Here is a 25,089-nt window from a genome sequence, read left to right on the forward strand (position 1 = left end):
TTTTAATGCACGAACAAAAGACCATACTTTTTTCTATCTCGGGAAAAGACTGAAAAAGACGGAGTGAATACGAGACGATAGAGAGGTAGGAAAGAAACAACAAGAAACGCAAAATTATGAATAAACCATGAACGCACAAAGATAGAGCAACGCAGGACACGCGTCGGACGTCACTGACGACAACAAAAGAAAATTAGAAAAAAGACGAGAAAACAATATTATTCCTTAAAACACCTTTTTTTATTGTACTTTGTTAGTCGTCGTTGTCGTTGCGCGGCGGGCGTTGTTGTTGCTGGCGGTTGTTGTACTGCCGTGCGCCGCCACGGCCACGGCCACCACCACCACCGCCCTGGTGGCCGCTGCCGCCCTCGAGGTTGGCGTTGGCCAGCTTGCGCTCCAGCTCCTGGGCCTCGCGCTCCTTGGCCGCTTCGACCTCGGCCTGCTGCCGCCGCAGCACCGTCAGGACGCTGCTCAGGCTGCCGCGCCACTGATCAATGCGCGTGCCCAGCTCGCGCCACTGCTTCTCGCCAAACACACGGTACGTGGTGCGGTGCACCAAGAACACCTGCTGCTGCTGCGACAGCTTGCCCTCGACGAGCCCGGCACGGATCACGTCAATGGCCCACACCTCGACGTCCTCGACAGGCACCTGCAGCGCCTTGGCGATGCGGGCGTACTCGATCTGGCGGCTCTGCGTGCTGGCCGCCAAGCTCGTAAACGTCAGGAGGCGCATCTTGCGCTGCAGCTTGTCGCCGTCCAGGTTCTGCGCCTCCACCCAGCCCTCGTGCTCCTCGCAAAAGTCGTGGTAGTCCTCCAGGTCCTGCTCGGCGAAGATGTCGAGCAGCTGCGCGTAGACGGCGCTCTTGTTGGAGTCGGCCAGCGCCTGCACGGTGGGGAGCGCGCGCAGATCCTGGAAGTCGTAGTGCGTGTTGGACACCAGCGCGGTGCGGACGGCGCGCACAGACAGCTGCTCCGCCTCCTCCGACTTGACCTCGCTGTCGTCCGAGGCGTCAAATGTCCGCAGCACCTTGAGCAGGTGCTGGTAGGATTCCCTATTCTTGTCAGCTCTGCATAGCCGAAACAGCCAGGTACATAAACAGCGTGCGGAAGGAATGGGGGCGGGAAAACATACTCAGCCTCGCCTTGCTCAGCGGCAAAGGCCACAATCTCCAGATACAGCTTGCGCTGCGCCTCCTCGCTGACGTCCCAGTCCACCAGCCACGAAGGCAGCTGCGGCAGCGTCGACCGGATGTTGTCGTACAAGCCGTGCGTGCGCACAAAGCGCAGGATGGTCATGAAGACATTGTAGCGCAAGGCGTTGTTGGGGGCCAGCAGGTTGAAGACGGCCTGCAGGGCGTTGAGGGCCAGGCCCACGCCGTTGACGGGCGAGCTGGTCACGGGCTTGCTGAGATTCTGGCAGATGGTGCGCAGGTACGGGCTAGGGTCCTTGGACTCGTTGATGGCGAGGTGGATCAGCAGGTTGTAGGTGCCGGTGAAGTCCTTCTCGGGCGCCGCATTGAGCGCGCTCGACGCCTCGACGACGGCCGCGAGGGCCTCCTCGTTCTTGTCCTTGGCGACGAGCGCAACAACGGACTCGCTGATCTGCAGGTAGTCGGCCAGCTCCTGGACGAGCTCGCCGAACGTGCCGTCGACGAAGACGAGGCGCGGGCGGATCGGGGTGGCGGGAGCCGAAGATGTAGTCGGGGCAGCCATACTGGGTGACGGCAAACGTAGAGGTGAGGGGGAGTGCAACGTCGGCTGATATGGCAAGGGTACCGGCGAGGGTATAGGCACCGGTGCTGGCGATGACCAGGGGGACGGTGACGGTGACGGCTGAAGGTGGTGGAAACCGTTTGTGGGCGGCACGGGCGAGGTGGGCTCAGAAGGTTCGTCGTGTACCCACGGTAAACGGACGATACCGTTTACAATTTCGATCCGGGGCGTACTGTTCAGGGAGACGGCTTGCGATTCGATTTCGAGCCCAAAGAGATCTCCGTCACTGGCGTTATCTTGGATCCGTTGTCGGGCGCGACGTGCTTCTCTCTCCTACAGATCTGTAGACGGCGAAGACATGGACAATGGAGGTATGTCGAAAGGATGGTAAAAACGGCGAATAGCGTGGAAAAGAATGCAGTCGTAGCGCTGCTGGTGTATCGTTGGCGACGGGGTGGTGGACGGGGACAACGGGGCTCAACGTTTTGGGTGGTGGTTCAATGTGAATTTTCCCTCCCCTTTGGTGATTTTTTTGCCAGTCCGGCCGTCCTATTCGCCCGCACAATACCCCTCCACTTTATTTTGCTAGAAAACACACACATTGTTGTTGGTATGGCTTGCTGTGGGCTGTCACGTGTGCCCTATTCCTGTATTTTGGCGTGTTTTGACGCTGGCTGGCAGAGGCGGTCAGGGCCTTTGAGTGGCAGAATTCGAATTTTCCAACCCAGAAGTCTGGTGGGGGGTCCTGCCCCTCCTGCAACCAGGAGCTGTAGTTGACGCGTGATATGTCATGTGCTCTTTATTTGTTCTTGAGACGCAATACGACGACTTCGATAATATTCAAAGAAACAGCCAGTTTGAAGCGAGACGAGCTCAGTGTATTTTGTAGCTATTTTCTATTTATTGTCTCTTTGCTATTCGTCGCTGGATTGGGACTGTGCCATCAAACTGGACAGGACCAGTGGCATTAGGCTTGAGACAACACAATCTTATATCTCACTGTTATAAAAGAAAGGTTCTTTGACGGCCTTCAGAGCAATCATAAAAGTAGAATACATTTTGTTTCGTTTTGCCATAAAGAGATGCATAAGCAAAAAATGTTTGAAAAATAGCGGTTTTGATGTTTGCTACTTGGCGGGCGGGCTTCAATTTTTGTTTTCTAGCCATTGGTGATATGATTACGTGTAATACTTCACAATGGTTCATACCCAGGCTCACAGAGATACGCATTATCATTTATACAGTCTATTATACAGACTGAATTGTCTTATTTATTCAAACATGTTCATGGGCAAGATATCTTCACTCTCAGTACCTGGTCACGTGATTGCATTTATTGAGAATTTCATGTCCAATATCTCAAACTACTCGCCTGCAAAACATTATCCAACGCAAAGAACAAATCGCAATAATTTGAGAGCTTTCTAAATTTCACAATCTTAAAAATCTATATTGGCCATCTTTCACAAAAACGCAGCGGCGATGCTTCCCCCTTGCCCGGCGCGTTTCACTACGCGCAAGGCTGCCATCCTCGAGCTCCTCGGACGGCCCGACGACGACTACACCGATGCATCGCCTAAGGGAGCCATTGATGAGGGTATTCGGCCATTGATCAGTGAGATTAATAAGCTGGATGGCTTTGTAACGACGAGTAGTTGTGCTGGCCGCGTGGCTGTTTTTCTTGAGGGCCGGAAGGGAGCAGCACTGCCTATGGATGAGCGAACGGCACCAGCCACGACGGCGCCGGCATCCACAATCGCGTCAGCGGGCGGAAAGGGCGGCGGAGGCAAGTGGCTGTTTGTCTCACACGATCCGTTGGTGAATGGCGTCGCTGCAGACAGCACAAGCCCACCACAACACAGCAACTACAGCGGCACGGACTGGGCCAACGTATTTGGGCTGGAGATAAATGAGGCAGCACTACGGGTAGACGAAAACACTGTCCAGGACGATGTTGAACAAGATGAGGAGCGCCTTGTGCACTTCAAGTTTGAGCCAATGGTAAGTTCAGCCTTCGGATCGCTCAATGTAGAGCCAATTCTAACCTTGCCTCAGATCCTGCATGTCTTAACGGCTTCTCTTGAGCATGCCCAGCTGCTCCTACGCTGTGCATCGGCAGCAGGGTTCCGTGAGAGCGGCGCCGTCAGTATTGTTCCACAGCCTCTTCCATTGGCAGGAAAGAGTACTGTCGGAGCCGGCGAGGAGGAGGACGACAACCCGTCGATGCCCATTGTCGCTGTGAGGTCCATGGGCCTGGCATTGGCCTCAGTAATTGGTATCTGTCGATCCGGCAAGGCACCACACGAGGAATCTGAATCTGCTCACTGCATTGTGCCTCCGAATTATCTAGCCCGTCTGGCACGTGTGGCCGACGAGCGGTTTGCAGTCAACCGGACACGGACGGAGCGGTTCCAGGTCGCTTTGGTGGAAGCAATTCAGAAAGAGGAAAGAGAAGAGTTGGCTTCGAGGACAGGAACGGCGGTATTAAAAAAGAGGGTTGAGAACTGGGAAGACGCAGAGACACGGCGGCTACGCAAAAAGGAAGAAGGACTGCGGCGACAGTCTGCCCTGAAAGAGCAGCAGGCAGAATCGGCGCAAACAGACGGGCAAACAGACGGTACGGAAGACTCATTAGGAGGAGGGCTCTATGATAGCACCGTTCTAACTTGAGCAGAGCAAAGGTTAAGTGAAAAAAAAAAAAAATTACGAATACCAATGATTATTTCTATATGTACACCTGCAAAAGGCTCGGGATATATATCGTACAGCTATGTATTATGACACGTCCCACAGGCCCTTCGCCCATTCTATGCCTTGTTTATTCTCCCTCCTTCCAAAAACGATGGCTACCAATGGATGCCACGGCCGTAACGACTATATGCCGACCGGCCTTGTCGTCGGTCCCTGCTGTACCCGACACAGCCCCTACGACACAACACGGTCCACCCACGTCGCCTCCAGCTTCCGCACCTCTTCCTTGAACGCCGCCACCTCGCGGTAGCAATCCAGCGGCCGCCGGTCGTGCTCTCGCAGACACCGGATCACCTCGCTGCGCGCCGCTTCCACGGGCTCTGGCAGTGGGCGGGCCACGTCGCGCTGCCGCGCCTCCAGACGCGCCCGCAGGCCGGCAATCTCTTTGCTGACCGAGGCGGATGTTGTCGAGTCGCTGGGGGTGGACGCAGCGGTCTCGTCGTCAATGGCCTGCTCGAGGCCCTTGAGCTTGGCCAGCTGTTCGGCCTGCAGACGGCGCAGCTCGTCGGTCACGCGGGCCTGGATATGGAGCTCGAGAGTCTGGGCACGCGTGACGTCGGTCTGGAGATGGGAGAAAGGCGACTGTTAGTAAGAGTAGGAGTGACGAAAGCATACGAGTGCAATGTTCTGTTCTCACCTCTGTACTTGACTGCAAGCTGTCGATCATGTCTTGGGAGATAGCCGGGGCGTTGGAGCTGTTGGAACGGAAGAAGAGTCAGCCGTGGATGAACGACATAAGCGAGAGGTCTAGCAGCGACCCGAGTGGTAGCGAGAGCGCATTGCGTAGCGTTCCTTGGGAAGCTCGTACCCTTTCCACACGTGAGGCGTGTTCGGCTTCGAAGCGCTGGAGCCCATTGTGTCGGATCGGGAGAGTATGTGGGAAGGAGGGAGAGAGAAGAGGGCAGCTGAGAGACAATGACAATGCTGGCAAAGTCCCAGTCCTGCTGTCTGCAAGATCTCTGTCGATCGGCGGGTTTCGGGGCGCAAAGTACAGAGAGCGACTTTTTCGTTGGCCGCGTTCTCCTGGAAATTGCTGGTTAGTGGGATGTGCTTCGGCTCGAGTTGGAATTGAGGTCGGCCCAATTGGATGGTCTGTAGATGCAGGTGTGTGGCGCCGTACGTACAAATAAGAGGTGGTGCGTTGCTGGTACGTAGTCGGATCACAGGCCGTCCATGAAGTTGCCGGTTGCGAGAGCTGTTAAGCAGTCTCGACAAAGAAGAAAAGTCGCGATTGACAGGCGTCGCAGCATCTAGCCAATCAGATCACCTCAACTTCGGGTGGTCATGTGACCACCCGTCAAATGAATTAAACATGAGCTCTTCCATTGAGCGTGAATCATGGCCAATTGCTAGATGCGGAATAAGGGGAGTTCTGTAAAAATCCCATAAATAATGAATATATCAGTAGGTGATTCAATGTTATTATGATTGCTATGTCTACAACAGCAAGGAGGGGAATCGTGCATCTTCGGTCCCAAGCGTAGCTCGGAGATACGTCAAGTTCGAAAATCAAACTTCCAATGGAGTAAAGTCCGCTTTTCTTACAGCGCTCAACTGCGTTTCTTACGTCGTTCTAGTGGGGCCGTTGCAGCCGTCTACAGCGGGTATTGCCAGCGACAGAATTCCGCCCCCGCCACTCAAAAGCGCCCCAAAACCTACCGCAAGCAGCGGAAGAAAATATTACAACTAAACGCCGAACATTTTGTTCACCATCCAAAATCAACGCCTGAAACAGCGACGCTCGTTTCTTTATTCTCCTTTGCCCGGTTCTGACAGCTCTCGTTCACCTTTCTTCCTGTCCATATCGGGGTGTCTTTCATCTGCGTCACCGTCCGACGATCCTACTCGTACCCTCCGAGCTCTCTTGCTGCCGATTTCGGGCGATATCAAAATCACACAACCTGTTGCCGACTCTTGACTCTCAACCTTCCGCTCTCTCCGACCTCCTCGCCCCCTTTATATCATAACTATGTCTCTCGCGCCCGCAACCGCTGAGAGCCTACAGGTTCTGTCCCTGGTATGTTGGGACTCTCTTTGCCCCCGGGCTCATGTTCCACCCGAAACAGCCGGCTAACGCTCTTCTTCAGTATCGCCAGCTCCTCCGCCAGGCGCAGCAGTTCCCGGCCTACAACTTCCGCGAATACGCTCTGCGCCGCACCCGTGATGCCTTCCGCGACCACAAGGCCGAGACGGACCCGCGCCGCGTCCAGCTCCTTGTCCAACAGGGCCTGAAGGACCTGCAAATGATGAAGGTGAGTGGGTGACACAGAGACGGCGACGGGAAACAGTGAGAAATACCAGAATACATGCTAACAGCACAGCGCCAATCAACAATGGGCCAGTACTATCAGACGGACCGGTTGGTGGTAGAGACGACGGTAAGAGAGTCCCCGTCTTTAAACAGACTGATCAGCAGAAAGGCGCCCAGACTGTAACACGAATACTGATCGTTGTTTTAGGGCCGGCAAAAAGGCGAGCACGGCGGCCTGATCCGGGAACGGGGACCGGAATGAATGTGGCATATCTCGACAGCACTGGTTATGACGACGAGACGAACGACAGCAAACACCCTAGATATACCCCGACTCTCTCCGCGGAAGACGCAGGACAGAAAAAGGCTTGTTCTATGTTAATTTTACGCATTATTTTAAACATGAAAAGCGAATGGGACGTGGGAATCGAAGGTAGGATGTACGATATGATACTTTGACGAGGAAGCTGGCGAGCGCATATTGTTGGGCTGGAGTTTGGCTTTGGGCGGGAGGAAAATACAATCACATAATGGGGACGATCGCGCCGGTGCCCTGGAAACGGGCGGCGCCACAAACTGGGGAGTTGAGAATAAGCATCTTCTCTCGAGTGGTTTTGATTTTATAGCATACTTGACGAATCTCATTTCCCACTTGCCACTCTAGAAACGTCAACCTTTCCTATCCGTATACCAAGTGTCCAAACACTGTGCTATAACACTTTTTGAAAAATAGAATCCGACAGGGATTATAGCTTCTGCCTGGATATTTGTGCATGGCATGTGTTGGACTGAAGTATTTTGGTTAGATCGGCCGCATGTGGCTGTATTTTTGGCAGCGTCTTGCACCGGAGCCGGCCGAAGCTCGTTCCGCCTTGGCATCCATCACGCCTCGAACCAACGAATTGACTATCCGACTTGCGCCCTTCTACGCCATTCTGCAAGCCAACTGGCAAAGTACCACTCTCTCTTCGATCATTTACAGCACTGAAGACGCCATCGGCTCTGGCTCAATGGCCACTGATCTCATGCAACTGTTACAGATCATAGTTCGAAAAGAGAGAAATCATGGAAGAAAACATAAAATTCAAAAGTAACAAAATGTAAAAAGTCAGCAATGCCTTATAAAAAAAGTGCATAAATATCCAAAGTACAAGCGCAGTGTCATCTCTAGATGACAGCACATGCATCGGAGATTGATAAGAAATGGATCTGTCTATCGAGCGGTGTGAATGACTGAAAAGAACACCGACGGAAACGAACCATCTGGACGACAGTCATAGTTGGCAAAGCCGGATCTAAGGCCTCCTCCGATGTTGCATCGGATATATGTACCTTGTTACTAGCGTCCTCTGGCTTCAGTCTTCGCCTCGCGTGCTTTGTTAAATGGCGGAGTGGACTAAACAAGAGCATAGAATAGACTAAATCGACGGCACCCTGCGCCGTGGATTGCCGCCGCCCCTGCTCCTCTTCTCCACAGAGCCAAGAGCACGCACCGTTGCCGCAAGTGTACTTAAACTGGCTGGCAACCCAGAAAAAAAAAATCTTGGTTGATTTCGCCTTTCGTATTCTTGTGTTTTGTTTTTGCGTTGTCGAAAAATTTCTTTTGTTTTTTTGACTTTGTGATCATACTATTCGGACTGGGTTTATTCAAAACAGCAAAACAGACGTTAGATATACCTATGGCTAGTCAGCAAGGAATCTAGAAACAAAAAAGAAAGACAAAAAAAAAAAAAACGAAATACCCCAGGTACCAAATAAACCCTATCTTGATAGTATTATACCAAACCTATTTCTCCCTTTTATTGTGCAATCACCATTGCGAATGACTGCGCACCTCAATGCAGAGGACAGCTGCTTAAACTACCAACCGACGACCATCGCCGACGACAACAACACCACGAGCGCATCGCCTACGTCCGAGGTGCGTCCCTCAACTGCCACTGCGTCCAACAACCGATCCGGCGCGGCCTCTGCATCCGGCGCGGCGCCTACGACGCCAGGCCGGGAAGGCAGCCGCAACAACGCGGCCTCCCTTGAGTGCTTCACGCTTGGCTGCAGTGGCATAGCCAGCGGCCACCACCACGCGTACCTCCCGGACCCCTGGTCCAGCTTCGGCGCAGGTTCGACCATTGGAGGTGCCGGTCCGGGTGCAAGCACCTCCGAACAGGTCGCCGAGAAAAGCAACGGCGGTCATGACGACAGCGACAACAACAAAGAGAGCCTCATGGCCGGCGCTGCCAAGTTTGCAAGCAAGCGGGGACGCCATTCTGTCACCACCACGGCCGTCCCCGCCAGCTCGCCGTCGTCAGCTTCGGCGTCGTCCGTGTCCATAGTCGGATCGATGGCCGAGGTCGGTCAAACCACCGGCGTCAGCCGGCCCGAGCCCCTCCGTCTTGTGCGTACCGGCAACGTTGCTGCCACTCCCGAGATGGAGCAGGCCGGCGCGACGGCTGCCAACCGGAGTCCACTGTCGTGCTCTTCTCCCCCTTCTTCGTCGTCGGCGTCGCACTCTTCGTCTTCGCCGGCCTCCCGCACGGCTGCCCATACGCCGCCGCACATCACCTTCCCCGAGGGTGGCGTTCAGGCCTGGCTCGTCGTTGCTGGCTCATTCTGTGCCATGCTGTCCGTCTTTGGAATCATCAACACGGCCGCCGTCTTTGAATCGTGGTTCTCCACCCACCAGCTGGCCGACTACACGGCTTCGGAGATTGGCTGGGTCTTCAGCCTGTACCTGTTCATTGTCTTTTTCATTGGGATCCAGGTCGGCCCCGTCTTTGATCGCTATGGCCCGCGCTACCTTGTCGCCTTTGGCAGTGTCTTGGTGGTTGCCAGCACCATGCTGCTGGGGCTGTGCGAGGAGTACTACCAGATCCTGCTCTGCTACTCCGTGCTCGGCGGCCTCGGCGGCGCCCTGCTCAACACGCCGGCGTATGCCTGCATTGCGCACTTTTTCAATGTGCGCCGCGGCCTCGCCACGGGCGTCGCCTCCACGGCCGGCGGCATCGGCGGCATCGTCTTCCCGATCCTGCTGCAGCAACTTTTGCCCCGCGTCGGCTTTGCTTGGAGCACGCGCATCCTCGGCTTCATCCTGCTCGGCCTCTCGGTCCCGGCCAACCTGTGGCTGCGCACCCGCCTGCCCTTGCCCGGTGTCAACGACTGCGAGCCCGAGGACGGCGCTGCCCCCGAAGCCATTCCCGACGTCTCGGTCGTCGACGCGTCGGCCGCCAATGACGGCACAGCGACGTCTGTGCGCACGGGCGTCTCCGGACGCAGTGGCCTGAGCCGTGTCACCAGCACCGCCACCCGTGCCAGCCGCCGCCACACGGTTCCGTCTGTGTGGCCCGACTTGACCATCTTCCGCGACCGCAGCTATGCCGCCGCCACCCTGGGCATCTTCTTCATGGAGTGGGGCATCTTTGTGCCGCTGACCTTTATTGTGTCGTACGGCACCGCCCACCGGGAAAACACCGACCAGGCGTACGCGCTGCTCGCTTTTCTCAACGCCGGCTCCGTTCTTGGCCGCTTCGTGCCGGGTCTGCTGGCCGACAAGTTCGGCCGCTTCAACATCATCATCGTCACCATTGGCCTGTCGTCTGCGGTTGTCTTGGGCCTCTGGTTGCCGGCGGCCAACTCGCGCGCGACGTTGATCACCTTTGCCGTGCTCTTTGGCTTTGCCAGTGGCAGCAATCTGGGCCTGATTGCTGTGTGCCTGGGCCAGCTGTGCGACCCGAGCCAGTACGGCCGCTTCTACTCGACGGCCATGATGGTGGCTAGCTTTGGCACGTTGAGCAGTGTCCCCATTGGCGGTGCGATCCTGGGCGACGGCGTCTCGGACAACCGTTGGATGGCCCTGATTATCTTTTCAGGCGTATCGTACATGGTGGCGATGGTGTGCTACATGACGGCGCGCATCTTGGCTGTCGGCTGGAGTCCCAAGGCTAAATTTTGAGAGCCTCTTGTGACGGATTATACAATATTAGAGGAGGGACTTAGCCGTGACTCTGAGGTAGGAACCTGTAGCGCATTTTATGGTAACGGAAGGTGCGAGGCGTTCGTGCCGACGGTTGTTAAGTATCGATTGGATATATGTACTTTGGACCTATAAGAAGAAGAAAAAGAGATTAACTAATGTTAGATAAGTATTAAAATTATAAGACTGATAAAAAACACATGAAAAAAGCCATTGCAAAGTAAGAAGCAATGAGTTCGATAGTTTTCCTGCCTGACACGCTCGCAGTCACTAAAGGACGGCCAATTAGCGGCTGTGAATGCTGTCCACCAGCTACGTTCAGCGGGATTTATGACTAAAATTTAGTGCCCCGCTACCGTGACAGTGACCTTCGAAAAAAGAAAAAAAAGCTGACGTTAGACAAAACATTACAGCCGCCACCAAACAAACAAATATGGGCAGGTGCTGATATTTTCTTCCCAATACATCGAACAACAACAACGACTATACAAATCATGGCCGAGCTTAAAGCAGCCCCCGTGCTGTCAACCCCGGCCGAGAACCTTTTCGACCAGGTCGAGCCTGTTTCGGTCGAAGAGACGCCACGCCGCTCCGATGACGAGCTGCGTGCGGTCTACGAGGTTGCTCGGACGGCCCGGGAGATCCGTGCGGGAAACCGAAAGTGTGTAGCGCTGCAGTTTCCAGATGCCATGCTGGGCGACAGTCCACGAGTTGTGAAGTTGCTGCGCGAAGAGCTGACGGCGACGGCCGTCGAGATCGAAAGCGGCGTCGCGGCCAGCGAGAAGGTGTACATTCTGGCGGACACGTCATACAGCGCCTGCTGTGTCGACGAGGTGGCGGCCGAGCATGCCGATGCCGACGTGGTTGTGCACTACGGCCGCTCATGCCTGTCACCGACGTCGCGGCTACCGGTCATCTATGTCTTTACGCAGCACGAGCTGGACGAGGACGCCGTCGTGCAGTCGTTTGCCAAGGAGCTGGGCGCCCCTCAGGAGGGTAACGAGGGTGACGACAGTGAGGGGCGACAAAACGTGGTCATTATGGCCGACGTGACCTACCAAGACCATGTGGCGCCTGTTGCCGATCGGCTGCGGAACCTAGGGTACAAGAACGTGCTGGCCACCAAGGTGGTGCACCGTCCGTTGGGCAGCATTCCGAACCGGACGATTGTTGGAGCCAGGGATGGTGCCGAGGTCAAAGACGAGGACGTGGATCTGCACGAGTACGCAGTCTTTCACATTGCACAGCCGCCGACATCGCTGCTTCTGGCCCTTGCCGCCCGCGTCAAGGCCTTTTACATTTACGCGACCACCGATACCGACAACTCGGCCGCCGGATCCCTCCTGGCGCCCCGGACCATGGGCTTGCTCGGTCGCCGCTACGCCAAGGTGCTGACAATGGCGACGGCGGGCGTCATTGGCATCCTTGTCAACACGCTCTCGGTCAACAACTACCTAAAGGCTGTTGACGCCATCCGCAAGCGCATTGCCGACGCTGGGAAAAAGAGCTACCTCATTGTTGTCGGCAAGCTCAACCCCGTCAAGCTTGCGAACTTTGCTGAGATTGAGGGCTGGGTCGTTGTCGGCTGTTGGGAGAGCAGTCTGGTTGAGGACGATGCCGGTTTCTACCAGCCTGTGGTGACGCCCTTTGAGCTGGAGATGGCACTGATGAGTGACGATGAGCGCATTTGGGGCCACAAGTGGTGGGGCGGCCTGGAGGCGCTGACGACCGTACCTGAGCCCGAGACCAACGGCGAACCAGCGGCTGACGCTGCTGCACCAACCGACACGACTGCGGGGAACGGGGCCGTTTCCGACGAGGAAGACTCCGAGGTGCCGCAATTCGACCTACGTACCGGTCGGCTGGTTACGACAAGCCGGCCTATGCGCAACCGGGGCCCCAACGCCAAGAATGTCGCAAACAGAGACCGAAGTACCATAGCAAGTTCGTCCCAAAACCCAAATGGCGGTGCACTGGCGCTTCGCTCCAAGGCCGGAGAACTCGCGACAATTAACGGTGTTGCTAGCCCGGGCGCAGAATTCCTTCGGTCGCAGCGTACTTGGCAGGGCCTGGGCACCGAGTTTGACGACGAGGACGTTGTGGCGAGCACAGCTGTTGAAGAGGGCCGCAGCGGCATTGCACGAGGCTACACTGTTGGCGAAGAGGCACAGCCGCGGACATAAGCAGCAAACGACATACGACATACTGTTTCGACTTTCTCTACCTGTCGGCCCCCTCATGCAACTCGTTTTATATACACACGCCACCTCCCCGCCTGTTAGGCATAGCTGTCGAGCTTGTTTCGCGCCAGATAGTCGTCCAGCATCGCGGCCACCTTGTCGTTGTCCATGTCGGCAAAGGCAATGTGCGAACTTCCGTGAAGCCCGACGTCCCGGCCGAGCATCAGTACCTCCGCATTGCCGCCGTAGCTGTTGATCAGGTCGGCCATCTGCTGCGACTGCTGGACGGAGGGCCATGTCACCTCGCGGTGGTCGCCCCACACAAACTGCACCGCCGTGAGCTTCGCCAGCTTGTGGAACTCGTCGACCGGCACGACAAACGGCCCGAAGCCACCCGGGCTGGGCGTGATACCCAGCGTGGTCAGCACCTCCGTGTCGTTGGGAAAGATGCTGCCGATGCACTCGTATGCCACGATGCCGCGGATGTTGGTGCCGTTGGCAATCGTCGCCGTCACGAGCGCGCGCAGCCCGCCGGCCGAGTTGGTCAGGTACACAATATCGTGTCCTGCCCGTCCCGAGTCCGCCGCTACGGCTGCTGCATTCGCCTGTAGGTACACATTGGACTCGGTGTCCATCTCGTCATAGCGCGCGCGCACGGCCTGGTTCCATGCTTCTGGATCGTCCCGCGGGAATTGCGTGTCGTTGTACCAGTTGGGGTACGACGGGCCAAAGTTCCACGCCACAAAGTTGCCCTGGTCGCGGTACCCGGGGCGGTACGTGGTCGTTTCGCAGCCATAGTTTGCCCGGCCGACGCGGGGGCCGTCCCACAGGTACACGGGGTAGTCGCGGCGCAAAAACATGTCTTTGTAGCCCTCGCCGCCGTCCCAGCGGTTTTGCCAGACCTGCGTGCTGGAGCTGTGCCACATTACGATGCTGGTAGCGCGGCGGGTCCAGGGCAGGAAGTACTCGAGGTAGCCGTGGTCGCAGGAGAGCGTGGAATTGGCCCGCTGTGGGTTTGTCAGCACGGTGCCACCGACGGCGAAGCCTCCGGAGCTCTCGAGAACGATTGGCTTGTATGGCCGGGGCGAGGGAGACGGCGTTTGGGCGCAGACCAGCCCTGCCGCAAACGAGGCGAGCAAGATGAGCTTAGACGACATTTTTGGGGCAGCACTGTGCGTTGATGGCCTGGTGTTTCTTGTCCATTGTGCCTCCTATTTTGTCTACGGGGTACAGGCCAATATAAGAGGAAAACAGGAAAACAGGAAGACGAGAAGGAAAAGAGTTGGCATTGCCGCGAACGTGGCCGGCGATTCGGCACCGTTTCCTGGGTTCGGGTATACTGTTGTTGGCACATATATTGCCCACCCATAATACATATACGGCTGTAGTCTGCTTTTTGCCAAGGCGTGCGTGCTTGTGAAAGATGGAGTCAGTTCATAAACATACCGTTGTCGTTCCTGGCCAGCAGTCTAGTTGATCTTGAAACCGTCATAGTTACTTTTTGTTTTCTTCCACTGCCGAGACATATAAGCCGAGACGAACAAGCTTAACCTCGTCGAGTTGGGGAAAATAGACTCGTCTTTCAGCCGACTGGTTGGCATATGTTGTTTTATTCGGGCGAATCTCGCGAATGTGGGGGTAACGATTCAGCCGCGGTGAGACGAAAATGAAAGAATGAGTTAAAAGGTTGAAGTCACAATCCTTCAGTACTTTGTTGGTTTCTTCAACGGCCGGACACTTATTAGGCTACGAGTCTCTTCGACGAAACCATATCGAGATATTGAATCTGTGTGCCTCTTTTCGGTGGGAATTGGGCGTTGAAAATCTTAGAAATAAAAAATCAAAATTAAGGAAATTCAATGACGTTGGCAGCGTGCCGGTTGAGAGACGAAAATAAACGAGTAAGATGAGGAACCAAAAGCGAGGCCCTGTTTCAAATAAAGGCACATCATTTTCACCACGTTGTAGAATTCTTTGGCGTGTCGTGGGAAGAGGTTCATATCTGGCTGCACCACACCACGAGTCTCGTCAAAGATGGCGATGGGCTTGATAGCGAGCGTCGGGTTGCTCAGGAGCTGGTTACGCAACCGTGCAGTTAAACGCTGTTGCTCCGCCGCGGCCTGTCGAAGTGCTGCGAATTGGTCTCTGGTTTCTTCCTTGAATGCTTCGAGTTTGCTGTCGACGCCATCAATGCGCACGTGGACCGATCTCAGATGCCCTCCGATGCACCGTCCTCGGACGCAGATCGGCTGGACTCACGAGGAACACCGCCGATGTGGCTGCCAGTGCTATCTTACAACGCCGAGCACAAAGGCCAGCGCCGAACGCCTTGTCAACATCGCCGAGGCTGTAGATGAGGCACGCCGCGTTGAAGAAGTGTCCGTATTTCAGGATTTACTAGCCATTGAATAGAGATAACTCGTAGAAATGCATGGTCGGATGTCAGAAGGCCAGTCCTAAGGCTTTGTCGGACATAAAGGTGTCGTTGTGTTGAGAGATTGCTGCAATCAGCATAAATTTGAGGCTACATTTAGCAGAAGGAGCGCTGAAATGCGGTAAACAAGAAGCTCCACGCTCCACGGATCTCGACGGATTACATGGTCCACAGGGGTAATAAATGTTAGTGCGAGTACATGACCAGGGGGGGGGCAAGGGTAGGCAGCGCCATTTTATGCAAGTATCTTCTTTAATAAAACCGGTGTAAAGATACTTATTGAAATCGAACGCGTTTTTGTCGCCTTCTGTTGAACGAAATAAACAAACTTACCATAAACACCGCGGTAAACATCACGATAAATGATGGATTCTGACGATATTGTCACAAACGTAGTCACCGACGCCATCACCGTTGCTACCGCCGCCGTAAGGGCGGCCGCCGACGCCGCTACCGCCGCCGTTACCACCGCCACCGCTGTCGCTAATACCGTTACCGCCGTTACAGCCGCTGCCACCGCTACCACCGTTACCGCCGCCGCTGTAACTACCGTCGTCACGACCGTTCAAAAACGGGTAATAGAATTATCCCGCGATGACCGAATTCGAATAAAAGTACTTCGAGAAGACGCCCACTGGTCTTACGAAAAAATCGCTCAAGAAACAGACTATACGGTACGACAAGTTCAATAGGCTTACACTCAACCACAAACTCCACGAAAAAACAAGTCTGGCCGCCGACCGTTAATACGAACACTAGAAAGACGACGGCTTAAGGAATGGATCGAGGCTGATATAACCCATCACCGTATACCTTGGCGCGATCTTCCTCTTATTCTTCCATTTCCTTTAAATACTTATAACGAAGAAGTACTCTCGACGGCTTTAAAATCTCTTAACTTTACTCGAACCGTCCGTCCTCGCCGTATTTTATTAACGACTCGTTATAAACAACAACGATACGACTTTGTTATATAATATTTAAGGGAGCGGCCTCGGCCAGAAGACTAGGAGTCTGTGATCTTTTCAAACGAGACGTACACAGTCAACGATCCAATATAGAAGCAATGGATCACGCTTTATAAGGATGAGGCGCCGGAAGCGTATGCTTTAATGAAAAGACGACCAAAAGGTTGGATGTTTTGGGGCCAATTTGTTGGGTATAGAAAAGGAGTAACACACTTTTAGGAGAAAGGACTTGGAGGCATCGACTCAGACAAGTATATCGACAAGATTCTACCTCTAGTAGAAGGCTTCTATAACACTCTTCCTAACCAAGAACGCATTTTTCAACAAGATAATGCGAGCTCGCACTCTTCTATGAGGACGAGACAAGAGCTGCTACAGAGGCTTATTCAGACAGTGGTCTGGCCGGCAAAAAGCCCTGATTTGAATCCTATCGAAAACGTCTGGCATTATATGAAGTGTTGGTTGGAAGTTCACTACGATATTCAGAGCCTGAATCTAGCCAGGCTTAGAAGGTGTGTTGCAGAGGCTTGGGAGGCAGTGCCCAACGACTTTTTACTTCGTCTAGCCCATTCAATGCCCAGAAGGCTGCAAAAGGTGCTGGAAAACAACGGAGGACGGACAAATTATTAGAAAAACGCCGGGTACTTGATTTTATTAGTGTTTTGTTCATGTTTTTATGTATTTTTAGTTAGTCTTAAATAGGTAAGGATGCGCCACTCGATGTATTCTTTTAACATTTATTACCCCTGTCGTTGTACACGTGACCCACATGGTCTTGTTGAAATCCAGGCCATATTACCGCTTGGCTTAGTCATCTAGATTCCTTGCCTTAGAGCGTAGACATTCGTTTCAAGAGGATGTCAGAGTCCCTCGTGGGAGGGGGGTCTCTGGCTTCTTCTCTTCTCTTTCATAACTAACACTCTATTTGCCAATATTTCGATAGGTCTAGTAAGTGGAATAATAGAAAAGTAAGTACTTCAGAACGTATTAAGCCTTTTCTTTTTCAATATTCTATAGAGACTAGTATCGGTTAGATATTACACAAAATACATATCAGAGGCATTCTACATTCTACCATGAAGGCCATAATTTAATGTAAATTAAATTAAATTAAATTAAATTAAATTAAATTTCTATTTTTTTTCTTCTACACTCTCTTCCTGGCTGCCGCGATACTACTTGCTCACTGCCCCGAGCTTATAGTATGCGTGTACATTACTGTCATTCTCGTGCAGCGGGATAAGGTGCGACCGCTCCATGATGCCGGCCGCCGAGGCGCGCAGACGCTCGCGCAGCACCGGCCAGTCCAGCTCGGCCCGGCCCGAGGCGGGCAAGATTTTGCCGTCCTTCTTGACGCGCACGCCGTCGACAAAGACTGAGTCAATGTCGGACGAGTTGGCGTACAGCACGAGGGCGACCTCGGGCTGGTGCACGGGGGTCATGCGCAGCGAGTCGCAGCGGGTCAGCAGCAGGTCGGCTTTCTTGCCCGGGGTGATGGAGCCCGTGACCTCGCCAACGCCCATGGCCTTGGCGCCGCCCAGGGTGGCGATGCGCAGCACCTCGGCGCAGGTCACCGTCATCTTGGTGGGTGCCGGTGGCAGGTCGCCGTCGTTGGCGTAGCGCTGGCTCTGCAGTAGCAGACGCATCTGCACAAACATGTCGCTGGGGCTGTTGGACACAATGTCGACGCCGAGGCTGGTGGTGCAGCCCAGGGCCTCGGCGGCGACGGCAATGGGCCGGCCCATGCCCATCTGCAGCTCCGTGTCGGGCGTCGACGAGATACTGGAGCCGGCCTGGCTGATGGCCTGGATCTCGTCGGGTGCCAGGCAGGTGCCGTGGCTAAAGACCAGGTCCGGGCCCAGTAGGTTGCGCTCCGCCAGCCCACGCACAATGTGGCTGCCCATGTCGTACGTGCCCAGCGCCACGTGCGCCGTGATGAGCGCCGCGCCCAGCGACCGCGCGTACAGCAGCTCGTCGACGGACTGCTCCAGCGGCGCGCGCTCGACCTCGGTCGGAGCAAAGCCGAAACGCAGCAGGTCCGTGGGCGCGTTGCTGGGCGAAAAGGCCGTTTTGCGCAGGCGGGCAGCGTCGTTGTAGCGCCACTTGCCCTCGGCCTTTTCTTCCTCGGCCGTCTGCTCGGCACGCTGCGTGCCCTTGCTGGTCGCTGGATCCGATGGTGCCGGGTTGACGTACAGGCCATAACAGAAACATCCGCGGATGCGTGACGCCTTGAGACCCTCGACTGCCGCGTCCGAGTGCGCGGGCGAGTTCATAATGTGCGAGTGGTCGAGCACGCAGGTGATGCCGCTGTCCAGCGACTCGAGCGCGCCACACAGGTTGCCCAGGAACACGTCGTCGGGCGTGTAGGTCGACCCGTAGCGGTTGCGAATATTGACCACGTAGTCGGTCAGCGTAAAGTCGCCCGTGATGGTCCGTAGCTGCGTCTGCCACATGTGGCGGTGCGTGTCGACGAAGCCCGGCGACAGGATCGCGTTGGTCGCGTCAATGACCTCCACGTCGGCCTTGCCTGACGGTGGCAGTTCCAGTTTGGGGCCAACCTCCTTGATGACGCCGTCCTCGACGTACACGTCGCAGTTGGGCACGGTGCCGATGGTCTCGTCTACGGAGATTACCGTAGCATTACGGAACATCCAGCTGCGTGACATCTTGTTTGTGTTGTTTTATTTTATTTTCGTTCTTCGTCAATCTGTAAGAGAACTGGGAGTGTTGGACTGTATTCGTCTTGGGCTGCCTGTCTTGGGTTGCCGGGATGACTTTATCCAGCAAGACAAAGCACAGACAATGCACCGAGTCTTATATAGCGCCAAATCCTACGACGTTAGTTTGTGGAAAGCTTCCACACATTGGGGTGGGGTATAAGCTATGTTCCAGCATGCGGAGGTGAGAGGAGTTGAGCATGGTGCGGATGCTACTTTGCCGAGTCTGGCTGGACTTTACCGTGCGGAGAAGCCGGCCGATCCGGGGAAGCGTCAATAAAATAGCTCCGGCGTCTGCTCCTTTGAAATCAACCTTGCTACTAAGGTACATTCACCTTTTGACTGCCAGCTCCGATTATACGATACAATGCCGCAGAGATCGCAGAAATTCGCGAAAGAAAGGCCCATGGGCCGGCCGCGTCGTGCTTGCGATAAGTGTAATACGCAAAAGGTACCGTTTCCCGTTTCGCGTTTCGCGTTTCCCGTTTCCCTCAATTCCCGGGTCTTCACTATTTCCCTCAACCTCACCCCAGTTTGCCGCACTCTTCCCCGAATTTGAGTCCCGCGAACCCGATCGACTGAGATAGACTGACAAGAGCTGGCTCCCCAGATTCGGTGCGTAGGTGGTCCACCGAGCTGTCTTCGGTGCAGTCGTCTCGGGCGAACTTGCTCGTATGGCAAGCCCCCAAGTAAAAGACTAGATCTTCACCAGCCGGAGAACAGACCAGACAACAGACCAGACAGCAGGCCAGACAACAGAACTAGCCCGTCGGACACTCACAGCCAGCCTGATCTTCGGCCGCCGCCACAGTCATCGTCATCTTTGATATCCAGTTCCAACTCGGTGGCCGATCTAAGCGCGTACTGTGGCGTGCCTCAGACGCTGCTTTGGGAGCTAGTTGAGATCTACTTTACGCACGGGTACAATGCCAGCCTGCTGCTGCACAAGGACACCTTTGTCCACAGCCTGCGTGCCGGCACCGTGACGCCTCACGTGCTGCTGAGTGTCTGTGCCTGGGCATCCAAGTGGGTTCTGGTGTCCAGGAAATTTTTTGACTCACCATATAGACATCCGCTGACGAAAAAAAGATTCTACAAAGATGAGTCCGGCAACTACTCCCTGGTCAAGCCGGGCTTCGGCCACGAATGGGCCACCCGCGCCGGGAGTCTTGTTTTTGCCGAACTGGTTGACCCTCGTGAAGAGAACATTGTCACATTTATCAACCTCTCGCTCTACTGGTACTCTGTCGGCGAATGGCGCCGATGCTACCTTTTGAAGTGTACTTCGTTTCTGTCTCCTCTTATTGCATTGTACTCTTTCTGGCCGCTAACTGCTGACCGCCAGGGAATGCTATCCTCATCTCATACAACCTCAACATCACATCGGCTGCTCGCGATGACGCTGCTCGCGATGACGCTGCTCGCGATGACGCTGCTCGTGACGAGGCTCAGTCGGCCATGCTGGCTGTCGAGATGAGTCGTCGACGCTTCTGGTCCTCCTACTTGTCCATGAACTTTGGCTCCCGCGTTGAGTTTTCGACTGGCAACTACTCGACCGCCTTTGCCAAGGTCCCGTTGCCATGCTCTGATGCTTTTTTTGCATCCGGCATGAAGGACCTGGATAAAAAGGGAGACGGCAGTGTCTATGCAGAGCTGGTCCGTGGCCTTACTCTTTGGTACGTCAAGACGCGACAGAGAAGGACAACATGGACCTTGAGACTTTGCGGCTCACAATGACAGGAACAAAATATCCGACATAGTCAAAAAGACCGACGTACCCAAGTTGACAACGCTGGATTCCCTCCACGAGTCGCTGTCTCAATGGTGGTCCAACGTCCCCGACAGCCTCAAGCTGCCCCTGGAGCTGCCCGTTGCTGGTGAGACCAGAACGCAAGATGTAGACGGGGACGCGCCTTCATCAGAACCCCAACACTCGCCACTCCCTCTGCGGCTTCTCCTGTGCGTCATGTACCACCAGAGCATTTGTATCCTGCACTCGTCAATTGTGCCGTTGTTCTCGTACCGGTCCGACAGTGCTACCACCGCCGCATTGTCGTCGCATTCGCACCTGTCGTTGTATTCGCGCCACGTCTCGGCGCAGCTCGCCTTTGAGCACGCGCAGGCCGTGTCGCAGCTGATTAAACTCTCGCAGCGACACTACAACATCGACCCAGACCGCATCCCAGGCTTCGTGAGTTTTGCGGCCTATTCGGCCTGCGCTGTGCAGATCCCCTTTTTTTGGTGCTCGAACCAGGACGTGCAGACCCGCGCACGCTCTAATGTCCTTGTCAACCTGCGCATGATTCAGCAGATGGGCAAGCACTGGAAGTATGTCTCTCTGCTCGGTATCAACTCGTGGACGCTGTACAAGACCCTCTCGCGTAAACCACCTCGCCTCAATGACGAGCCCAAGTTCATGGACCCGTCCATGCTGGACGTAAGCTGGAACGGCACCGACCGCGCGGCCAAGTCCATCATGAGCTACAGCGAGATCATCTGGCAGTCGACAGGCAGCTATGTCGAACGCACCGACGCCGAGATCACCGACCTGGGGCTCAGTAGCCGTAGCAGGCCTTCGTCCGTGCCCCCTGCCGACGGTAAGAAGTCTTTCTTTGTCTCTCTTGTCTCTGTTGTCTCTCTTCAGATATTGTTGTCAATTATGCTGACTGGTCGCTGCACAAAAAACAGGTGCTGTATCATCTCTCATAGACGAGCTGTCAAGTTCTACCGCAACCACCGTTGCGAGCACCTTTAGCGGCCCGGACGGCTATGGAGGCAACGGCGGCGGCAACGGCGGCATGAACGCTGCTGGACTTTATCTATCGCCTCCCCGATTTGATACTAGCCTCGACTTTTTCATGCCATCTAGCCCCAACGATGGCTTTGACTTTGTCCAGGCGCAGAATGGCATGATCTCGTCGCAGCAGCTGGCGTCGTTCAACACGTGGCTTCAGCAGATCGAGTCCGAGACGCTCTTCCGTAGTCCCATGTAATATAATACGGGATTTTAGCTGTGAGATAGATGTCGTTATATCCATTCTCGGTGTCATTGGAAGGTTTTGTGTCGATTTTTTGTTCCTCCCTCTTGCAAGAACAATAATAAATCTATCTACCACTTAAAATGTCTACTGCTTGTAAGTGTTGGGCAGACGATTCTTTTAAGAAGTTGATATTTATTCAATGAGATAATCTATCTACTGCCTTTTTGAGTCATCGTCTTCTAAAAAGGGAAAAAAAAAGAAAAAAAATTCTACCTGCCCGGCATCGCCACCGAGTTAACATCATCGATAAGCTCAGCGCCCCCGATCTGGACCGGCAGGCAGTCCTGCAGCACAAACAGCATGCGCGCCCACTCAGTGTCGCTGGCGTTGCGCCACGCGTGCATGGTAGCGCGCTGCACGGCGACATCGCCCCGCCGCATCGTGTGCACCTCACCCGAGTCGAGGATCAGCTCGACCGTACCCTCGAGCACGACGCCATAGTCGAGGCTCCGCGTGCGGTGCATTGCCGGTACGTTGCCCGGGCAGAGATCGACCACGCGGCACACGGTCCCGCCCTCGCGGACGAGACTTGTCGTTTTGCTTTTGCCTCCGGCCACAAACGCCTCGTGCGAGCGTATATCGGCGTCGTCGTTGAGATCGGCCGGGAACTGGGCGGTGCTAAAGGGCTCGGTCATGTATGCTTCGCCATCGCGGTGGTTGCGCCACACGGCGTCACGCCCCGAGGCGAGAACGGCCTTGCCGGTGGCCTGGTCGTGTGTGGTCACAAGCTGGCGGATGACTGGGAGTGGCGACGTGTCAGCCGAGCCATTGGCGTTGGGGATGCCAGAGGTGGTCATCTTGGATGGACAGGGACCCGGAAAAAGAATAAGACAAAATGATGAATGAAACAGAAGACGTAGTTCTTAGCTATAGAGAAGATCCAGCAGATGATGGTGCCAAGGAAGTTGGGAAGAGACTGAAAACAGTATAGTTAAATAGTCCTCAACACCATCTTGATCGAGGGTGCTCGTTTTATCAGGAATGCGATCATCCGTGAACGTGAGGCAGCATACTTGGCGTATTTCCTTTTCCGACCTATTGGTGAAGTCGAAATAGCGTCATGAGACACTTTACCGCAACGATCGGGGAACTCTGCAAGAGGCAAAGCAATACATTCCCGACCACTATACCCCGACATCTCCATCAGAGACAGCCGAAATGTGGGGCTATTTCTCCAACATAACAAATCAAACAGGTGTTTAGATGTCAAATGTTGACTCCAATTTCGACTAAAGTTATTTCTCTCTTCCCTAGTAAATCTGATCACAAGCTCTGTACCATTTCCTTGAACCCGATCTACCTTATTTCCGCGCCGGTAAAACTGTACCCCTGCATGCACCAAAGCCCACTCTGCCGGAGATGCCCCTGGCATCGGCCTTTTGCGGTGCATCCACACCGACATGGAAGACCACCTCGTCCCCATCCTCCAGATACAGGCGCTGAATGGACTTTCCGGACGGTTGACCCTTTTCCGCGGTGTCATTAATTGCATAGGCCACGATTGGGTTCTGCCCATCCTCCGTGGCTTCGAGCAGACAGCCCGCCTCCGTAAGCGGTATGCCAGACAGCGTGCCGCTGCCGATCAAATCGCCTGTCTGCATCGGGCAGCCACCAACGGTCAGGTGGGCGATCATCTGTGTAAACGAGAAAATGACGTTGCGCGTGTTGCACGTGGACACGTGGTAACGCTCTCCTTGGGCTGCTGCACCGTTAGAACAAGATGCCTGATGAATGTTGGAAGCCGAGGGAAAGGGGACGGTGGAGAGACATGCTGATAATTGAAGCATCAATGGGAATATCGTAGACAGTTTTGTCACTGTTCTCGTCAAGGTAAGGCAGGACTGGGTTGTTTTTCAGCACAGGTTCCGTCTTGTAGGGCTCGAGGGCTTCGGGCGTGACCACCCATGGCGATATGGTCGAGCAGAAATTCTTGCCGTTGAGAGGTCCCAGTGGCTGCGACTCCCAGCGCTGGATATCGCGTGACGACCAGTCGTTGAACATCACGAAGCCAAAAATATGGTCCTCGGCCTCCTGTACGCTGACAGGCTTGCCGAGCGCGTTTCCCTGGGCGATCAACGCGCCAAACTCGACCTCAAAGTCGACGCGTTGTGACGGCCCAAACACGGGCTTGCCGTCGACCAGGTACTGCCCATTGGGACGGTGGAAGGATGTTCCAGACACCACAACCGAGCTCGCCCGGCCGGTATACGCCAGTGGGATGTGCTCGTAGTTGGGCGCCAGCGTTGAACTGAGCCGGAAAATGCGGCCACACTAGTTTTCAGAACAGAAAATGTCAGAGCAAAAAAATAACCAGATCAAGTCAGATCGAAAAGAAAGAATCCTACGGCTCGAGCGTGGTGGATGCCGACGAAAAAGTCTGTATAATTGCGCACATCCATGGGCAAGTGCAGTGTTACGTCGGCCAGAGGCACCAGCAGCCGCTGGCGGCGGTCACCGTGGTCGCGCAGATGCTCGCCCAGGACGGTGTCAGCCCGGAGGAGGTCCTGCAAAAACTCACGCACGCGGCGGTGGACGGCACGTCCGAGAGCGGCATATGCGTTCAGTGTCTCGGCCTCCAGCGTGGTGACATCAAAGCCGAGGCTGGCCAGAAGTCCCTCCTGGGCAAGGCCCTTGAGGTCGAGAACACAGTTCCCAATCGCGGTGCAGATGCGTCTCAGGTCACTGGTCTTGCTGCTGCTGGTGTTTTTAAGGCTGAAAATTCCATATGGAAGGTTCGCCAAGGAAAAGTCGCAGCCTTCCGGCACATCCACCCAAGAAGCCATGTCGAGTTGTTTTGATTGATTTATTGGTTTTGTTGAGGACTGCCTTGAGATTCTCGTCGTTTGATAATTCCATTCACGATTATGATTTACCTTCAGTCCGCACTGCATATCCAGCTGTCTTAAATAGATGTATAAGTGTCTCCAAAGACGGAAGAATAATCTCGTCTCGTTGCACTCGTATATTGCATCGGTAACTGCGTACCCACGCCCCGGGTGCCACTGTTCATTCCACTTACAACTTTGACATTGCCGACGCTAGTCTGAATTTGCCGACTCCGGGC

The 25,089-nt window shown here is 54.8% G+C and overlaps 13 protein-coding genes across 13 annotated transcripts; 7 read left to right on the forward strand and 6 right to left on the reverse strand.

Moving 5' to 3' along the window:
• Positions 1–253: 253 nt before the first annotated feature.
• On the reverse strand, positions 254–1,713 carry SPSK_06267 (translation initiation factor 3 subunit M; the record flags this gene model as incomplete). Its single annotated transcript, XM_016732973.1, has 2 exons — positions 254–1,052; positions 1,133–1,713. The coding sequence occupies 2 exons, from the start codon at positions 1,711–1,713 to the stop codon at positions 254–256; spliced, it is 1,380 nt and encodes a 459-aa protein (XP_016592147.1).
• Positions 1,714–3,195: 1,482 nt separating this feature from the next.
• Positions 3,196–4,383, forward strand: SPSK_06370 (tRNA wybutosine-synthesizing protein 3; the record flags this gene model as incomplete). Its single annotated transcript, XM_016733076.1, has 2 exons — positions 3,196–3,714; positions 3,769–4,383. The coding sequence occupies 2 exons, from the start codon at positions 3,196–3,198 to the stop codon at positions 4,381–4,383; spliced, it is 1,134 nt and encodes a 377-aa protein (XP_016592148.1).
• A 255-nt stretch (positions 4,384–4,638) lies between these two features.
• Positions 4,639–5,319, reverse strand: SPSK_06612 (uncharacterized protein; the record flags this gene model as incomplete). Its single annotated transcript, XM_016733314.1, has 3 exons — positions 4,639–5,025; positions 5,102–5,159; positions 5,273–5,319. The coding sequence occupies 3 exons, from the start codon at positions 5,317–5,319 to the stop codon at positions 4,639–4,641; spliced, it is 492 nt and encodes a 163-aa protein (XP_016592149.1).
• A 1,114-nt stretch (positions 5,320–6,433) lies between these two features.
• SPSK_06672 (complex 1 protein (LYR family) protein) lies at positions 6,434–6,977 on the forward strand (the record flags this gene model as incomplete). Its single annotated transcript, XM_016733373.1, has 4 exons — positions 6,434–6,481; positions 6,552–6,716; positions 6,786–6,842; positions 6,924–6,977. The coding sequence occupies 4 exons, from the start codon at positions 6,434–6,436 to the stop codon at positions 6,975–6,977; spliced, it is 324 nt and encodes a 107-aa protein (XP_016592150.1).
• Positions 6,978–8,537: 1,560 nt separating this feature from the next.
• SPSK_06036 (monocarboxylate transporter) lies at positions 8,538–10,664 on the forward strand (the record flags this gene model as incomplete). The annotated part of the gene is made up of 1 exon (XM_016732744.1): positions 8,538–10,664. One exon carries the CDS (start codon positions 8,538–8,540, stop codon positions 10,662–10,664), a length of 2,127 nt encoding a protein of 708 aa, XP_016592151.1.
• Positions 10,665–11,179: 515 nt separating this feature from the next.
• SPSK_06179 (diphthamide biosynthesis protein 2) lies at positions 11,180–12,868 on the forward strand (the record flags this gene model as incomplete). Its single annotated transcript, XM_016732886.1, has 1 exon — positions 11,180–12,868. One exon carries the CDS (start codon positions 11,180–11,182, stop codon positions 12,866–12,868), a length of 1,689 nt encoding a protein of 562 aa, XP_016592152.1.
• A 95-nt stretch (positions 12,869–12,963) lies between these two features.
• SPSK_06435 (uncharacterized protein) lies at positions 12,964–14,022 on the reverse strand (the record flags this gene model as incomplete). The annotated part of the gene is made up of 1 exon (XM_016733141.1): positions 12,964–14,022. The coding sequence occupies one exon, from the start codon at positions 14,020–14,022 to the stop codon at positions 12,964–12,966; it is 1,059 nt and encodes a 352-aa protein (XP_016592153.1).
• A 1,033-nt stretch (positions 14,023–15,055) lies between these two features.
• Positions 15,056–15,277, forward strand: SPSK_06815 (uncharacterized protein; the record flags this gene model as incomplete). The annotated part of the gene is made up of 1 exon (XM_016733507.1): positions 15,056–15,277. The coding sequence occupies one exon, from the start codon at positions 15,056–15,058 to the stop codon at positions 15,275–15,277; it is 222 nt and encodes a 73-aa protein (XP_016592154.1).
• Positions 15,278–15,661: 384 nt separating this feature from the next.
• SPSK_06739 (uncharacterized protein) lies at positions 15,662–16,046 on the forward strand (the record flags this gene model as incomplete). Its single annotated transcript, XM_016733436.1, has 2 exons — positions 15,662–15,874; positions 15,915–16,046. 2 exons carry the CDS (start codon positions 15,662–15,664, stop codon positions 16,044–16,046), a joined length of 345 nt encoding a protein of 114 aa, XP_016592155.1.
• Positions 16,047–17,442: 1,396 nt separating this feature from the next.
• On the reverse strand, positions 17,443–18,933 carry SPSK_06259 (guanine deaminase; the record flags this gene model as incomplete). The annotated part of the gene is made up of 1 exon (XM_016732965.1): positions 17,443–18,933. The coding sequence occupies one exon, from the start codon at positions 18,931–18,933 to the stop codon at positions 17,443–17,445; it is 1,491 nt and encodes a 496-aa protein (XP_016592156.1).
• A 418-nt stretch (positions 18,934–19,351) lies between these two features.
• On the forward strand, positions 19,352–21,977 carry SPSK_05944 (uncharacterized protein; the record flags this gene model as incomplete). Its single annotated transcript, XM_016732652.1, has 5 exons — positions 19,352–19,516; positions 19,697–20,264; positions 20,330–20,660; positions 20,725–21,581; positions 21,694–21,977. 5 exons carry the CDS (start codon positions 19,352–19,354, stop codon positions 21,975–21,977), a joined length of 2,205 nt encoding a protein of 734 aa, XP_016592157.1.
• A 257-nt stretch (positions 21,978–22,234) lies between these two features.
• Positions 22,235–22,822, reverse strand: SPSK_06647 (cupin domain protein; the record flags this gene model as incomplete). The annotated part of the gene is made up of 1 exon (XM_016733348.1): positions 22,235–22,822. The coding sequence occupies one exon, from the start codon at positions 22,820–22,822 to the stop codon at positions 22,235–22,237; it is 588 nt and encodes a 195-aa protein (XP_016592158.1).
• Positions 22,823–23,326: 504 nt separating this feature from the next.
• On the reverse strand, positions 23,327–24,808 carry SPSK_06260 (fumarylacetoacetase; the record flags this gene model as incomplete). Its single annotated transcript, XM_016732966.1, has 3 exons — positions 23,327–23,727; positions 23,783–24,296; positions 24,371–24,808. The coding sequence occupies 3 exons, from the start codon at positions 24,806–24,808 to the stop codon at positions 23,327–23,329; spliced, it is 1,353 nt and encodes a 450-aa protein (XP_016592159.1).
• Between the last annotated feature and the right edge of the window lie 281 nt (positions 24,809–25,089).

Source organism: Sporothrix schenckii (assembly GCF_000961545.1).
Source record: "Sporothrix schenckii 1099-18 chromosome Unknown Cont38, whole genome shotgun sequence".
In the NCBI taxonomy this organism is placed as follows: Eukaryota; Fungi; Ascomycota; class Sordariomycetes; order Ophiostomatales; family Ophiostomataceae; genus Sporothrix; species Sporothrix schenckii.